At 41.7% G+C, this 17,643-nt stretch overlaps 2 protein-coding genes across 3 annotated transcripts; both read right to left on the bottom strand.

The window, feature by feature from the left end:
- Positions 1-647: 647 nt before the first annotated feature.
- LOC121880485 (UDP-glucosyltransferase 2-like) lies at positions 648-11,882 on the bottom strand. Its single transcript, XM_042387696.1, has 11 exons — positions 11,793-11,882; positions 9,782-9,943; positions 7,004-7,276; positions 6,071-6,264; positions 4,905-5,000; positions 3,697-3,790; positions 3,463-3,554; positions 3,102-3,232; positions 2,356-2,575; positions 1,824-1,967; positions 648-1,166 (listed from the first exon to the last, which is right to left on the bottom strand). The coding sequence occupies exons 2-11, from the start codon at positions 9,941-9,943 to the stop codon at positions 1,022-1,024; spliced, it is 1,551 nt and encodes a 516-aa protein (XP_042243630.1). The 5' UTR covers positions 11,793-11,882; the 3' UTR covers positions 648-1,021.
- A 351-nt stretch (positions 11,883-12,233) lies between these two features.
- Positions 12,234-17,436, bottom strand: LOC121880486 (dynein regulatory complex subunit 5-like). 2 transcript variants are annotated; one of them, XM_042387697.1, is made up of 9 exons: positions 16,771-17,436; positions 16,193-16,357; positions 15,673-15,830; positions 15,262-15,437; positions 15,016-15,097; positions 14,504-14,634; positions 13,975-14,159; positions 13,059-13,312; positions 12,234-12,790 (listed from the first exon to the last, which is right to left on the bottom strand). In XM_042387697.1, the coding sequence occupies exons 1-9, from the start codon at positions 16,823-16,825 to the stop codon at positions 12,497-12,499; spliced, it is 1,500 nt and encodes a 499-aa protein (XP_042243631.1). In that variant the 5' UTR covers positions 16,826-17,436; the 3' UTR covers positions 12,234-12,496. The 2 variants fall into 2 exon arrangements, with proteins under 2 accessions (XP_042243631.1, XP_042243632.1); XM_042387698.1 differs by having other exon boundaries at positions 16,193-16,361; positions 16,771-17,434.
- Between the last annotated feature and the right edge of the window lie 207 nt (positions 17,437-17,643).

The raw sequence follows: 17,643 nt of genomic DNA, 5'->3' as shown, positions 1-17,643 counted from the left end.
AATTTAGGTTCTGAAAATGGCCGCGAATCGCCAAATGAGTGAATAACATTTGCTGACCAGCAGGTGAGGAGGGGGGAGGGACATTTTCACGTTTGTATATTCCCTTTGTGTTTGCCCTTAGGACAATTATTTCTTTTACCTGCATTTTAAGTATGTATATATATATATGTGTGTATATATATATATATATATATTATATATATATATATATATATATATATATATATATATATATATATATATATATATATATATATATATATATATATATATATATATATATATATATTGTGTACACACACATAAAGAATACATACAAATAAATAATAACGGGAAAATCCTCTCGCAAATAATCAGAAACAAATTTATTAAAACAATTTTAGTCTACCCTCAAGTCCACTTCGTCCTCTGTTCTTGATAAAGCACTTTTACTTAAGTATGATTTTCTAACACTTTTACTCCAATACAAATGAAAAACAAAAATCATTACTCATTACATGCAACAAACAAAGAGTTTTAACGTTTGTGGCAAACTAATAATATATTTTAAATTAATTGTGTGGGTGGACCATGATAGGTACAGTGTGGGGGAGAGACCATGCTGTAACACCTGGAGGTCTCGTGAGGTGAGAGGAAGAAAGAGATCATAGTGTTGGACGGATATATTTTTAGCCCATTCACCATCCCTGCGATGCATTGTAGGGAGACATCTTGTTATTGAAGCATAGGGGGATCATCAGGATCACTGTTGGAAGAGGGTGATGCAGAGTTGGTTGGTGGAGAGGTGCGCAGCCAGGAGGGGCAGCGGTAGTAGCTGGTTCTTTCTTGATAATTTCCCCTTCACTGATGCTATTCAGCTACACAGTGATGCTCTTTATTTTACAGCTACACATGACCATTGTTTTTTTTTTTAGCTGCAGAGAGATACTTTTTGTTATTGCTCAGCTACACGGTGATCCATGTTATTGCTCAGCTACACAGTGATCCATGTTATTGTACAGCTATGCGGTGATCCTTGTATTTATTGTTGCTTGTGTTTGGTGGGTGCAGAGAGGCATGTGTAGACGGCGTAGAGGAGGGCACGGAGGCTGATGAAGGTGAGGATGACAGCCAGTGTGGACACCACCAACACCACCAGCCACACGTCCACGTTGTACAGCTCGTACCTGTAAACACACACAGGTATTTTTCCTTATAACCCAAGTCACGCACAACAATACTAATGGCCCTACCACTTACCTTATGCATTTCTAAGCAACTTTTCCTTTATAAACATCCGTCAGTCATAAAGCTCCCACAACTTTCTGTGGCTGTCAGCTTGGTTAGTTTCGGTTAGGTTTATTGAAGTTAGGATAGGTTAAAATTTTCTTTTTCCTAAGGTTTTTAGTCTGAATAATTTGATTATAATATTCATTTCTGTCACAAATCACTCGTTTTTGCGTGTTTCCCCCACCTGAAAGCCCCGCTTTCCCACGGGTCTCCCTTGAAAGAGAGGGAACACTATTGTTATAAAAGTTGGCATATGAAATTTGTTTCATCCAGGTCGAAAATGTCCAGTGTTTGTTTACTTTAAAGATAGATTTATCGCGCCGTGCTCTGGACCAGTTAGTTCCAATAATGTTTGTGTCTCGTCCCCAAGACACACTTTTAAATAAAGAAACGGCACTAAATTATATACTGTATACTAAATAACTACATATTCAAGAATCACGTAAATAAGGATTCCTTGCAATTTAGTTATGCCATTCCTTCATAAACAAAGCCATCTGAACTTACATGACACTGGCAAAGAGCGGCTCTAACCAATGTATGGTGGCACTAACCAAGGCATGGTGGCAATAGGAGAGCGGAGGTGAAGGGCTCCATGGTGCCTCAGGACGTACTCCACCCAGTAGGTCACCCACTGCCCAGGTGGCACAGGCTGGTCCTTCATCACAGTCTGCCGTCGAGTTACCACCTCCCGCATCCTGTGTGATCACTCGCATGTCATATACTGTGACACACCTATATGTTGTGTACTTTGTGTTGATGTTATTACTTGTGGCTGAGCAATTAAATAACGAATAACGTTAATGACAAATTGTCTTGTGTGGATCATGTAATGCTTCAGTGGTTATTTATTTTAGTTGATGTTTGAACCGCTTATCACCGTACTATTCGTTCGGGCAGTTGGTCTGTCCAGTGTCAGTACAGGAAGAAACCGGTGATGTTTGGTAGGGTCACGCTGGATAACACCCTTCCTAATGTGACCCTACCAAACGTCACCAGTTTGTTCCTGTAATGACAGTGGACAGTAAAGCACTGTTCCATTATCACGCCAATCCCGAGAAAGTAACATAAAGAGGCCACTCTTACTTGGTGTCCTGGATAACTTCAAGAATCTGCTGACGGAGAGTGTCGTAAGTGAGATCCGCCCAGTACACGAAGCGGCCCCAGCCTTCCCTTTGGACCTGGGCAATGTTGTGGTGCTGATCGATATGAACGGGTATGCCCAGGACTGGTACACCATGGTATGTGGCTTCCTGGATACTCAACAACCCCCCATGGGTGATAAACAGTCGCAGGCGATGGTCTCCTACATGTACAGTACATACATAATATCAGTAATAGTAAAGGAGAAAGAATGATGACAGCAGCGTAAGTCTGACGGAACTAGTGTAGGGCTGAGAGAAAGAGATGGCAAACGTGATAAGCGAAAGAGAACGAAGAGGAATAGAAAGAATAAGTTGTGTGGGACGAGGGAGCGTCTGTGTGAAAACTACAGGCCAGAGATGTTGATTATTAACAATAACCAAGATACTGAGAAATATATCTTTAAGAACAGCCTTGATCACTACTGAGAAATGGGCTCTGCATGAAAACAGACAGATGTAGACAATCACAACAATTATATGAAGTAAAGCCCAAACACAATTGTCAAGACTCAGAACTATGGACCAACACCTAGCGTCCATCTGTAAAAAGGCTATCTAGCACAGCTTGAAAATTAACATAATGTAGTTACATTGTTGGAAGGAACAATCTAATTGGGTCCTGACTTGGTAGTGATGAGATGAAAGGTTACATACAATGTTTACTACAAAAATAATGTGGTGACTGACCGAGGATATCCTGCTGAGGGAGCCATTTGGTAAGACGCACGTTGGGTGGTAGGTCTTCCATGGTCCCCTCCCACTTCCACAGTACCCGTTGCTTCAGAGACGCGAACACTTCCACCAGCACCCTCCTGTACCTGCCGTGATGGGTAGTAGGTTACATAAGTCAAATGGAGCAGGACACCAATTTTAGTAACTCACGATGATATGATGCAGATAAAGGGAGGAAACAGTAAGGTGACGATACCAAAATATTAGGGAGCTGTTTAACGCTATTGTCTGCACTGCGACCAGGCACTCGGTAGACGTGATGCTGGTCATCCCATGAAAGACATTATAAATAAGGGGACAATAGTATGTAACATACTCCTCTGGCATAGTTGACGCCTTGACGGTAGACCCAAGACTGAAGAAGATGAAGCCAGCGTTACCGGCCTCAGCAATCCAGTCCTCCAGTTCCTGGTGGTTCAAATTCTTAAGTGGACGAAAGTAACATGAGGTACAACATTCACTTAACTGAGGCGCACTTCAACAGGTTAACATTTGGTTATAGGCAGACAAGAGGTGTGGCATTAGCTATTGGAAGATTTTGATGGCTGACCTGTGGCAGCGGCTGAGCTGGTTTACAGTGGATCCCGCCAGCGTGGACCACCGTGGCAGTATAAGGTCTGATCGGTATCTCCAGGGTCTCCACGCTGTAGGTAAACAACGCAACCTGGCTCAGTTGAGTTATAAACGACATTATCAGCGTTGGCAGTGTTTGAACTCCTCATGCTCATTATTTTATTTTGTTATCTACAAAATATAATACCAACTGTACTGTATGTGTCTATTACCAAATTTAAGAATGTTAAAAACTGTCGGTATTTCCCGTGATATTGGAACCTTCCCAGTTATAAATCCGGTGTTTCCTCAGCAAGGCTCCTCTAACTTTTCAGTCACATATAAAGGTTGTCAGAGACTGAACAATCACCGTGAGATTCAATTTATAGGTGTCAGCAGAGAGGAGCTTGTATCTATCTGGAGAGGGATATATACACGAGACAGGAAGATGTTTCTGATACAGTATTAAGTAGGGTAAGTTCAGTAGCCTAATGGTTACTTCTTTTTCCATTTGCATATAGAGTGTACATTTTGATAATAAATTATCGTTAAAAATGGAATCAAGATTTGTCACAAACAAATAGAAGTAGGTGAGATATATGATATATGTATTTAGGAGCAAGGTGGCATCAGCACCAAGCAACCGCTGATGGCTGGCAGCTCCCCCGTAAGTTCCCAAAAGGTTTCAACCTCCAGAACGTGACCAGTGTTCATTTAGGCTATAGTGTACTGTAGATCACGCCTACAATACTGTCACAATACACCCGCACTACAATTCTCCCCAAGTTGTGAGTGATTGTATTAACAAAATATATTGACACTTCAAGGATTTTGTCGAGTGTGTTGGGATACAGCGGAGGAAACTCCGACGTTTGAGAAAGTGGGTAAAAAAACGAGTCTTAGTTAGAGTAACTTCAAAACTAGTGGACTGATTTTAACAGTAGGTTGTTATGGGAAACACCTGATGAAGGTAGATCAGGGTGCAGTCGATCATCTAAAGCTAAATACCTCGAATTCAGGTGAACTGGTTTTATGAAGATTTACAGATGGATTAACTGGTGACCCAAAATATTTTCTTAATCCCACATCGAAAAATATAGTTTAGACATGAAGATGACAGCTTAAGTTTGGATCAGACACTTGAGGGCAACAAAGTATGGACATAAAGTAACTTTTGGTTGACAAACAAGATACGAATCACTACACCTGTTTAAGATGACGAGACTCCCATTGACCCTCATCCGGTAGAAGGTGGAAATATCCTCCGGGCACAGCTTCCTCTCCTGGCACTCTGCCACCATCCTGGGAAACACAGTGTGGCACTTACTGTTACCTTAAACACAGTGTGGCACTTACTATTACCTTAAACACAGTGTGGAACTTACTGTTACCTTAAACACAGTGTGGCACTTACTATTACCTTAAACACAGTGTGGAACTTACTGTTACCTTAAACACAGTGTGGCACTTACTGTTACCTTAAACACAGTGTGGCACTTACTATTACCTTAAACACAGTGTGGAACTTACTGTTACCTTAAACACAGTGTGGCACTTACTATTACCTTAAACACAGTGTGGCACTTACTGTTAACTTAAACACAGTGTGGCACTTACTGTTAACTTAAACACAGTGTGGCACTTACTGTTACTTTAATCACAGTGTGGCACTTACTGTTAACTTAAACACAGTGTGGCACTTACTGTTACCTTAATCACAGTGTGGCACTTACTGTTACTTTAAACACAGTGTGGCACTTACTGTTACTTTAATCACAGTGTGGCACTTACTGTTACTTTAAACACAGTGTGGCACTTACTGTTTCTTTAAACATTATTCTATGGCAAGATGATAAATTTACTCTAATGTTATGGAATAAAGTTGAAGGACAAGATTCTTTTGATATATAAGATTACCGAGTTCCATGAACAAAAATAAATGTGAAATAACTTAGGTATTCTTATCAGCCCTAAACCCGGAGGTCAGTTTCAACACACTTGCCGATTTTGCCTCTTTCAATGCAAGCTTAAAGAATATTTATGGAATTTATATTTTATATATATATATATATATAACATGATTTGATGCTAAATTTAAATAAAGCTAGTGGTCATTGACAACTTTATAGCCATTTTGAAATGGCTGAAATATGGCTGCCATATTGAAATTTCAGTTGAGCTCCCAGGCCTACGCGTACCAAAAGCTGGGATCATGTAGAGTCAAATTAGGTATATTTTACTTTTACTTTTTTCCTCTTCTCCACTGATCGGCTCGTTAGCCGCTTGGGCGGTCATGTCTCTGTTACGCACTGTTGGGAAGATTGAGACAATTATTCTTTCAAAGACAAGAAAACATACTAAAGGCGACTCACATTTTAAAAATTACATAGTAGGCATAGTAGATGCCGGCGGTGTCATGAAGAGTATTGAACATTCTGCCAGTGAAGGTGAGAGGATATTTCAAGTCGAACATTAAGTTGGGCACCATGGATGAGAAGTGCGTGCTGTGTGCCATGTCCGCGTAAGCTGGCGCCAGACTAAGTGAATACATGAATATGTATGGAACCTGTGAAATAAGTCAGTTGATCGTAAGGTTTGTCAGTAACAAGAAAAATCTTCATTTGCCTGAAAAACTTAAATTATACGAGCTGCAGACTGTCACTCCATCCACTATTTTTCCATTAGAAATTTAATCAAGTTATCTGTGAATGTGACTGAATGATGTGAAGGTACATCAAGTAAAAATAGTTTCCCGGAAACGTACGATATTGCTTTGTGAAAAGAAATATAAGACAATTGGTTTTGGAAGGTCAAGCGATGTGTGACAGCTGTGTTGTGTATTAGTTATCTTGTCATTAAACTACAGATCCATAACTGTTATAATCAACATGAAGAACATAGTTATTATATGACGAACTTTGGTCAGCAGATCTTTGTTCACTCCACACTTTGACTCAATGCTGGTCAACATTTTCTTGGTGTCAAAGACTGACACCAGCCAGTTTTTGTTACTAATATGTTATGTGTAAAATATTCTTGTATTTGTCAGCGTTACTTTAGAGCTCCTTGGTGTACATTTCCAGCTTTTACATGAGGTTCCCTGGTGTATAGCTGCAGCTGACACAGAGGTTCCCTGGGTGTGTACAATAGCTGCAGCTGACACCTGAAGTTCTCTGGTATAGAGCTCCAGCTGGTACCTGAAGCGCCCTGGTGTTAGTGAGTTATTTTTTTTATAACTGAGACACGTTTGAGTGCAACATTCACAACAGTTAGTACACCCAAGAGTCACTTTAAAAGAACCTTACCTTGAACTTGTCAACAAGTGAGTAAAAACATTCGGTCCCGAATCCGCTCAGCATGACCAAGTCAAATTTTTCTTCCTTAACACTCTGCATGCCTTCGTAAGCCAAAGCGTCGGTGCAGAACTTGGCTAACAGGGGCATCATGGCCTGGACTATCTCAATCTTATTTGAAGTAAACAAGTTAGGAAGATATTTGTATACGTCCATACCTGGCACAAACACCTCACGGATGTTTGTCCTGTTTTGTGAGGCTTCGATTCCCGTTACAAACGTCACCTGTGAATAATGGTGGTTACTGATAGTTAAAAATGTTTTAATGCATCAAAAAGAATCTAAAACTTGTGACATAGTGAAGACTGACACAGGGGTAAGAGAACCTACCTGCCTCCGTCACCTCTTAAGAAACTAACTCACTTCTCTCTTTAGTGTTGTACCATTGGGGAGAGAAGGTTTTCACGAAAGAAACAAGGACAAAGGCAACTTTTGCTTCATTTAAAGAAAGTTATCTTAATATAATTCACTTGCATCACTCATATTGAAATATCGTGCAGGGAAAAAAGACACAACCACGGACGAGAACACGACTAATAACGCGTTTCCACAATATCCTGACAACCAATTCAGGGAAATAATTAATGAACTCTGATAGACAGAGTTGTTGCATTACAACATGTTGTGGAAGGGCTCTGCCTGTATGGTCTCCCTCTGTCCGCGTGGCACTGTACTGCCCTGTATTGTACTAGTACTGTACTGTACTAATATTGTACTGTACAAGTACTGTACTTTACTGTACTCGTACTGTATTGTACTGTACTAGTACTGCAATGTACTGTACTTTACTATAATCGTACTGTACTTTACTAGAATTGCACTGTACTAGTATTGTACTATACTAGTATTGTACGGTACTAGTAATGTACTGTACTAGTAATGTACTGTACTAGTATTGTACAGTACTGTACTCGTATTGTAATGTACTGTACTAGTACAGTATTGTACTGTATTAGTTTTGTACTGTACTGAATTGTACTGTATTCGTATTGTACTGTACTCCATCCTCCCCCAATAGCCACACCTTCGCCGCCATTTTATTACCTTAAAATTAAATATCCTAATATATAAGTAGCTACCCTAGCTGTGTTGAGTTAGTTGAGCCGCCGATCTATGCGGCATTCAGTGACTGTTGCCTCATAGTCAATATCTGCAACTGTTGTCGGCCGATGCCTCTCGTTCCCCTGAGGCAGAGTAAAGCAGACCTAAGGAGAGAGAAGGACAATCGACATCTCATCCAGGCTGTAACAACTTCTGGGCTGCTGCTTCTGTTCGGATAGTTCCTCCGCGAGTCTGGCGTAGAAGCATCTTGCACTTGGTCCCCATCCTACCAAAGGTTGTGAACACCAGAAGAGTGAAGCTGCCTTGATCAACGTTCTGAATTCTCTCCCCATATGCCCTGATCTTGTCGTTCTCGTTCCTCCTGTGTGCAGCATCGAGAGCTAAGTTACGGTGACATGCGGCCATGGGATAAAAAATCCTGATGTCGAAGAAGGCTCGTTGTCCTCGCGTCCAGAATCCTCGAGCACTGACGTCAGCACGGGCTTCGTTGGATGTGTTTGCAGTCCTATGTTGGAAATTCTGACCGTCCAATGGAAGGAGGGTCGGGTCTACTCTGACATCACGACAGATTTCCTTCAACATATTTGCCCCTTACTTCGTCATGCCTCATGCATATGAAGCCCTCTTTCTTGCACACCATGGCGTGATCGACGTCATAGGAAGAGCCACACACGCATTGGGAGGGCAAACCTTCTACTGGCCTACCGCACCTTAGAGCAATGGCATCTGTAAATTCTTGTTTATTGAGACTGAAATCATTTGCCCTTATCGGTAACGTAGTTAACCAGTTGGAAGCGCCCACCTCCTGCGCTATAGCTACTTTACTAGTACCAGTACTGTACTGTAATAGTACTGTACTGCACTAGTACTGTACTAGTACTGTACTGTACTAGTATTGTACTAAAACTGCACTGTATTACACTGCACTGCACCGTATTACACTGCACTGTACTAGTTTGTACTGTACTAATACTGCACTGTACTGTACTAGTACTGTACTGTACTAGTAGTGTACTATACTGTAATCTGCGGTACTGAACTGTACTAGTACTGTACCAGTACTGTACCAGTACTGTACTGTACTAGTGGCATGACTCCTTATGCCTACTTGGTAGAGGCTCCTGTGTGTTCTCTCGCTAACACAAACTCTTGTTAGTACTTCAACAATCACAGACTTCTTGGTGAACATTTATTACATGTTGGAGTTTGATACTCAACTCTTCTGTGTCATAAGTCATAACTGTATACACTGTTGGAATGGCCATTATGTAGCAGTGTATCGCCAACGTGTTTTAGTTATAATTAACTAAAAATGAGGAACAGCCAACTTTTCAGTTTTCTCTGTCAGCATCCCTAAACCCTTCGTGAAATTCTCTATCTTTTACCTCACTTTGAAAAATGAAATTTCGCTAACTCTCCCTAGTATGGACCTTGTGTATAGACGGCAATAGACGATCACAAGACACCAGACATACGTACAGTACAAGAAAGAGTTCAGCCATATTTGGAGTTAGACAGTTAAGTGTGCACGAGGAAGGAATTTTACATACCCTCTGATCTTACTGAAGAAGAACGAGAAAAAACATGCAAAGTTATAGACATAAAAAGACAGAAAATGAGACAGAGAGAAAAAAAATACACACACACACCAGCTGGAGGTAGACTGACCGTGTGGTTCTTGGTCGCCAGCACCTCGGCGATAGCCATGAAGAAATTCTTGTGGCTACGGGGACCTGTGGGCGCCAGGAAGAGTATGTTGGCAGGGTCCACCTCCTGCACCACCATCACCAACACCACCATCGCCACCAGTGCTGCCACACTCCACCGCATCTGATGACGTGAAGACTTTAACTGATGTGATCAAACTATTGATCGGTGTCAGAAACGTATGTTGGTGTTAGTGGTACCTGTACAGCCGTAACACGCGTATCTCACTATTGTCATGGGTTCAAGTTCTGTTTGGCCTGGACACAAGTAGAAAGGGTGTTATCCAGTGTAACCCTATAAAGCATCACCGATTTCCTCCCGTGCTAACACTGGACACCAACCGCCCGAATGGCTTAGTAAAATAATAAAAGGAGGTGTATGTTTGTCTTTTCCAGCCAGAGCTCGAAAACGGAAGCAGTTAGAGATCTGAAATTGTACAACACAAAATTATTACATAGGTTCCAAGGTTGTGTATCTTGATATTATTACTGACCACGGACCCCGAGTGGTCCAGGCAAGAGCCAAGAATCTTCCCCGACTGAGGCATCGCCACGACGATTGTGGGGGGTGATTATTCTTGTCAGAGAGGACAAGTTAGTGGTGACAGTCAAGATTAGGTTAAGGTGGTTACCCATGTCAGGGAGGGCAGTTTTTCCGGCTAGCTGGGATATCTTTATACCTAACCTGTGCGAAGCCGGGTAATTTTGCTAGTAAATACAATTAAATAAAAAACATTAAAGGTGGAACAAATACATAAGATGCATTGATATGGAATAAGTATCAGAGATATTAGGTATACCATAGTTGCACCAGACAACAGTTGTACCAAATAGTAGTTGTACTGTGGAGTATTTGGATGTTTGTTTGGGTTCACACTCAGGATGGGATGGAGAAAGGAAACTCACAATGTGCTCTCTGTATACATGTTGTATTGGATGTACAATGCAGCTTGGTGCTGGGAAGGCAGCATGGTTACAAGCGTGATGTAGAGAGAGCTGGTTGGTGAGGGTGCTCAGAGGAGGACAGCTTGTGAGTCGCCATGCTCGTCGGCGGGAGCGAAATCCACTACAGTACCATACAATAGTTATACCATAATAGTTGTACCAGATACGATAGTTGTAAATGTGTATGAAAACTTGGTAGGGGTCTCATTAATCCACTGTGAACCGCTCCACACCTTTGAGTTAAGTGAGTAGCAATCAGACGAAACTAATTCTTATTCACCGCTGCTTTATGCTTGTATTTACGAACAGAACGTGCAGGGGGGCCAGCCTCCCACTGTTTATGTTTTGTTTATCTGTTACACCAACAGCTAATGAGGATAATATGGCAATGAAGAATGAAGGTTGTAACAAAGTAACTAAGAAGAGACCGACTGTCAGAAAATAAGAACAAAGGAATGATGGAACTGCAGCGGGCCTATTGGCCCATACTAAGCAGCCACGTTTACACACAATCCCTAATATATCCGTCCAAGCTACCCAGCGTGTTTGAGTTTATGATGAAGTTCGGTAACTTGGTCCATTCATCCACTACTCTATTTCCAAACTAGTGTTTTCCTATCTCACACCTAAATCTAAATTTGTCTAATTTAAAACTATTGCAACGAGTTCGTTCCTGGTTAGATAGTTTGAGTACCTTTGTTATATCTCCTTTGTTTCGCCATGATTTCCATTTATACACTCGATCATATCGCCCCTCACTCTACGTCTCTCGAGTGAGTGCAAATTAAGATGCTTTAATCTGTCTCTATACTCAAGGTTCCTTATGCCCGAGATTAGTCTTATCATCCTCCTCTGAGTGCTTTCTAGAGATTCTATATCCCTTCTGTAACGATCGCCGGTCAGGACGCAACGTTAAAATGGGACTCAGATCATTAAGTTGAGCTGCCGACAGAGGCAATACATGGCCTAGAGATAAAAAACACCATATAATAATAGCATTAACAATAGCTGGTGCACCATAGACTTACCTGTGTTTGTTGGTAATGGTGAGCTTCACGTGTAGAGAGAGATATAGCACAAGTTGTCTACCTGATGTTCTGCTCTCTACTACCCATGAGTACCATCACATTGTTTTACCTTTTTAACTTTATCTTATCTTGAAACTTGACAGTTTATCGTCGTATTCGTTTGGGTGCACACCCTCAAACTTTTCTCTCTTTTCCTCTCTTAGCCCCTTTTTTTACTCATTCTAATCTTCCACGTTCAGTTTCCATCACCTTCTATAGGTTAGTACACATGTAGGGAGGAAGGAGGGAGTTTCTTTTATCTAGCATTCAGATTCAGATGTGCCCCTCACGCAGTGCAAGGGCTAGTTTATTAGGCAATCCATTTAGTTTACGAGTCATGCTGACAATTATCAAGGAGTCACGAGATTATTTTTTTTTATCTCTCTCTGAAGGCCACCTAAGTTTTAGGACACCAGAATTTGTCATATCATGGAGGATGACTCAACATAGTTTACTTTCAGTGTGAATTACAAAAACTATAGTGTATGTACGCACTACAATATTATTCCTCTGTACAAATTGTTATTTTCCACTTTCCTAATTGTGAATACATATCGTATACTGTATATTTTTTCCTGCTACAACAAATAGTAATTGATAGGACATTTGGTATCTACAGTTTCAACTGTTATTGCAATAATTTATGTATCTAAAAGTTTTTGCCATTATAATATATTCTTGGGATCCTTGGTGAAGAGGAACATGCCTCTCAGTTCTTCTTCAATGGTAAAGTCTTGAGGGTATAAATGGAGGCCATGAAGGGGTAGGTAGTGCTCCAGGTCTTTCTGTGCTGCTGTAGGGGTGAGAGGCACAACCAGCTGGTCATGGAGAGCCTGGAGGGACGGAGACAGCTGACGACCGCCCTGGACACGACCCATCATGTAGGTGGTACCGTCAAGGTTGGTTAGCAGGATACGTGCCCCATCCGCTGCCGCTTTCACTACCTCAGCTGGTGGCTCCTGAAGGGAGGAAGCATAATTATGTTACCTGGAGGGAGGGGGGACACTAACTAAACCTGGGAAATTAAACATTGACCTACACCAAAGAAACACAGGCCTATATAACATAAAGGGAGCAATGACCAACATAAAGGGTACATTAATCAACGTGAAAGAAATATTAACCAGCAGGGAGGCCTTAACCAACATGAGTGAAACACTGACTAACATGAAAGAATCATTGACTAACAGTAATGTAACATTTGACCAACAGGTAGCGAGCATTCACCTGCATGAAGGGGTTAGCAGCAAGACAGACATAGCGAAGTTCAGGGAGGGAGGTGAGGGCGGCTGCAAGTGGCATCCAACACTGGTCTCTGAGGCGACAACCAGCTAAGGACAACACGCGCAGTCTACCTCCCTTCGTCGCCCCTTCCAGAATTGCTTCACCACCACGACTCAGGGGATTGAGGTCGAGGAGGAGCGCTTGCAGATGCAGTGCTTGAGCCAATGCCTCCCCAAGCTGTCTTGCACCCTTCTCTCCTGTTTCCAATAATACGGTATCAAGAACATGTCATTGACTACACACCGCCTATTAGTAATGGTGAGTGTAAACGTGGAAACAAGACAAGAAATTATTTAGAAAGACTGAAATTAAAACTCCTAATTGCTCACAAACTAGGCCTGGGTCTAGTGGGACAGTGATGTTCGTGAACTTTTATATAAGGGGACAAGATCAACAGGTGTTTTATAAAATTAAAATCTCTAAGTATTCTGGACGGCAATGTTTACTGTAACTTGTATACGCGTCCAACGCTAAACTTGTAAATTTAATGTACTGTACTGTATTGTATTTCCCCTAAAAAGTTTATGTGATCTACTTTCACTTTTTCTTGTTACATTCAGACAGACAGACAGACAGATAGATATTCGGCAAAGTCGTCACTCAAGTTTACAATTTATTGATTCAGCATCTAGTATACAGTAAATAAACAATGAAGGTACTAGGATAAGTCATGTTTCATAGTTATTTATAAAGCAGCATCTCTAAAAACTAATTATTATGAATAATTGCAAGGCCTCGAGTAGTCTAGTATTATCTGTTATTATATTATAGATATCTTGCCACTGCATTTAAGTAATATTAACACGCAATATCTTCTCAGAAAGCGATGACATGGATTGGGCTGTGGGACGTACGCTACCTATGTTATTGTGCTGAAGGTGGAGGGAGGCGAGGCGTGTAGACTTGAGAAGGGCGATGAGACTGGGCACAGAGGCACAGGTCAACTGGTTATGGCTCAGGTCAAGGTAAGTCAGTCCCTGGTGACCTTGGAGGCCACCCACAAGTACATCTGCTCGTGCATCGTCCACACAACTCTCGTACACTCTGTAGGTTATAACTGTATCTGGTCTACCTTCTCTATGTGTGTAGTTCTTTCTTTGCATAACATGGTCTAAGTTGACCTTGAGTTGTGGCACCAATATTGTGCAATCAAGGTTACTGACGCGGTTGTCAGGCCAAAATATGTCGCGCAAAATAGGTATAATTGCTAAATGGTGATAATTTCTGTATAATTTCTTCCGAAAGTTTAAATTGGTCTGTATACAAGATGGTACAGTATATAGATAATCATGACACGAACTTTAAATGAATATTTTAATTATAAAGTATCGATAAAATCACTCGTAAAGGAACGAAATGAAAAGTTTGTCGAGTTCAGCTATACTAACTTGAGATGTGTGATCCTGGGGTTGGTAGCAACTGCATTTGAGAGAACGGCCGCCTCTTGTACAGACACACCCAGGTCGGCCCAGCACAGTTCCCCTCCTTCTTCCACCGTTTGGCACCGCACGCTCAAATCCTGTGTAAAATTAGTTCTTAGTTCCCACCATCAGTGTCAAATATTGCTGAATGCTTACCATCTATAAAAACGCTGCTCCATCTTTGTGCATATGGAGAGGAATGGAAAATGTTTAGCCGCCGATGTAAGGTTTAGTGCCCGTTACCTATGGTCACCACCCATGTTAAGATAATACTTTAAGTTCGTCATTTATTTCAACTTGAGATGTAATATGATCTTCGTTTATGACATGGTAGTGTTTAATGTTCACCAGTTTCAAGTTAATGTGGAGAGGTTGGCAGAGAAGGGGGACTGTTCTGGATGCTAATGAATGAGGCGTGCACCTGGTGGCTAGAAAGGGGACGAACTCACTTGGATGTTGGAAAGGGAGAAGGTACTCACCTTGATGTGAGGGAGCGCTGTAATGACGTCTGCTAAGTTCAGGTGGTCGAAGGTGCCTCGCTCCACACCGGGACCATCACAACTGTAGTAGGGGACAAGTCTTAGTTTTCTATCTTTCATAGATATAAAGTCTTTTTATTCCTGCTTTTAATTGATTGAAAGGTTCTATTCTACGCTGTTTTTGCTAAAGCCTAACCTAGAAAGCCAGAGGGCGGGTTGCTTTCTATCTCTCCGTGAGTGACATACCTGCCCGGGGCACGTGCGAGGGAAGGAAGATGAAGAGCTTGGATATATGGGGCACACAACTGGAGGAGCGGCCCAAGCGTCCGCCAGCCACGTTTGGTTTCGTGAGTGGTAGTGATGGCCCTCGCCAGGTTGGCCTCTAAGTAAGCCCGCTTCCAGCTACCATTGAACCGTATTATCTGTCACGTGAGATCACTATCAAGAGCAATGGAAGGATTCTACATAGGCCACTGAACCACTGGCCTCCTTCCCTCGTCATAATGAGGCCATTAGGTAAATTATAATATGGTATAGATAGGTACTTGGTCTCTGGTATATGGTTTTGATAGTTGTGTAAAGACATCAAATTAATACAAGCAAAATCAGGAAACTGAACATGTAGCGGCGCATGAGGAAATTCAGTATAATACTCACAGTAACGCGGGGAAGAGGGTGGGCGTGGCTGACAGTCTCTGTAGTCGTAATCAGACTGCTACCGTCCATGTCACCTCCCCCGATTCCTGACTTTGTCTGCGGTGTAACAACTCTCTCCCGCGCCGCCTTCTGATGCACGCCCTTACGGCGACCTTTCGCTGGGTTAGGTTATATTAGATCTGTGTAATCATCATCTAATCCGAGGGAAAACTTTCCAACTAGTGCATTCTTCAGTTCCTAACCCATGAATCTATTCACTAGATATCTCAGAAATGTGACAACGCTACAGCACACATGCAAGCAGTGTGACCTTCCCTTCCCAAACTATGAACCCATTTGCAGCTGGGTGAAGTGGGAGTGTCTCAGGATCGAACCACTTACCAGTTACTTCTAAGGTTTATAACACAAATTAAATTAGCAAATTTTTTCAGTTAATGTTAAAAATGTTTCAGGTAACGCTCCAATATTTTTAACACAAGCAATCAAAGGTATTTGGCGTCAGTAGGTGAGTGTTACTGACCTGTGAATGCTAGGTGAGGTGGGGGATAGTGGGCCTGGATTCTGCGCCGCCAGTAGAGGTCGTCGAGAGGTAACATCAGTGCCACCGGTAATGGAAGGTCAACACTGAGTACCGCACACACTTCACCCAAGTCACGTCGCGTCAGCCTCCCTAACTGCGTGTTCTCTGCCTTGCACGACAATATAGATCCGGTTTGTTGTTAGAGTTAAGTTGCAAGAGAAAAGGAAGTCGTATACACCTACGCTTATCTATTCTAACCTGACCTGACCTAACGCTAAATCTAACTCAACCTATCTAACCTAATCTATCATAACTCAGCTAACCTAATCTATCCTAACTAATCTAATCTAACTAAACTAACTTAGTGTTGAAAGATAGTGGTAGTGTTTTAAGAGGGTGGTACTGTTGGAAGGTGTTGGAAGATGTTGGTAGTGTTGGAAGATGTTGGTAGTGTTGGAAGATGTTGGTAGTGTTGGAAGATGGTGCTGGCGGTGATGAGAGGGAGAATGATATTTAAAATGTGACATATTAGTGAAACTTAAGGATAAATAGTAACCATTTTTATCAATATAACTTACCGTCAATATTCTCCGTTATTACCCTCAAACACAACACTCTCAGCTCCTCTACCATGTTGAAATTCTCTTTGCCAATACAGTTCTTCTAGTTGATTGTACAAGGCGCTTGATTTTCATCTGAATTAAACGATAATCTGTCAGACTGTCACATGAAAGGCTTAGAAATATATATAACGATTTGTTTTATACCAGCGAGGTCTTCCTCATGTTGCTATGACAACCGGTGTGTTGCAAGGTCTCACCATTATGATTTGATCCAAAACGACGTTAACGTTATAATTATTATTGTTGCGGTTCAGTAGCTAAGAGGCCGGACACTCAAACGTATTTACAATATTGTATCTCCCAGTTAACTCTCTAAGTAGATCCTAAATGTTGTAAGTGCAGGATCTTTGGAGCTCCATTAACTGAATAAACCGCTACATAGCGGTATATTTCCAGATTGCATAAACAGTGTATTCCTTCCACGCTATGATAATCCTCATTAACGGTGTTTTCAATGTAAAATAATATTAAAATATATAATTTAATCAGATGAAAATTATTTTATAAACAGCAGCTGTGTTTCTTTGTGTTTTACTTTTACTTTTATCCTCTTCACCACTGATCGGCTCGCTAGCCGCCCGGGTGATCGGTCACGTCTCTGTTACTCACTGTTGGCAAGTACTGGGCATGCACCGGCTCCTGAATGTACCTGAACCTGCTCCAGTGTTGGTCAAGTCTTCTCTTGAAAGAGCTCACACTCGGTGCCGTCACAACACTCTCTGGTAGATTGTTCCAAGAGTTTACAACTCTCACTCCGAAAAAGTTTGCCCTCAGTTTTCTGGACTTGCGGCTTCTTCAATCTTGAGCTGTGACCCCTTGTGGGGCCAG

This window comes from Homarus americanus, unplaced genomic scaffold, assembly GCF_018991925.1.
Source record: "Homarus americanus isolate GMGI-L3 unplaced genomic scaffold, GMGI_Hamer_2.0 scaffold15794, whole genome shotgun sequence".
Classification (NCBI taxonomy): domain Eukaryota; kingdom Metazoa; phylum Arthropoda; class Malacostraca; order Decapoda; family Nephropidae; genus Homarus; species Homarus americanus.
Note: the sequence above shows the minus strand (reverse complement) of the source record. Positions and strands in the feature narration are given on the sequence as shown.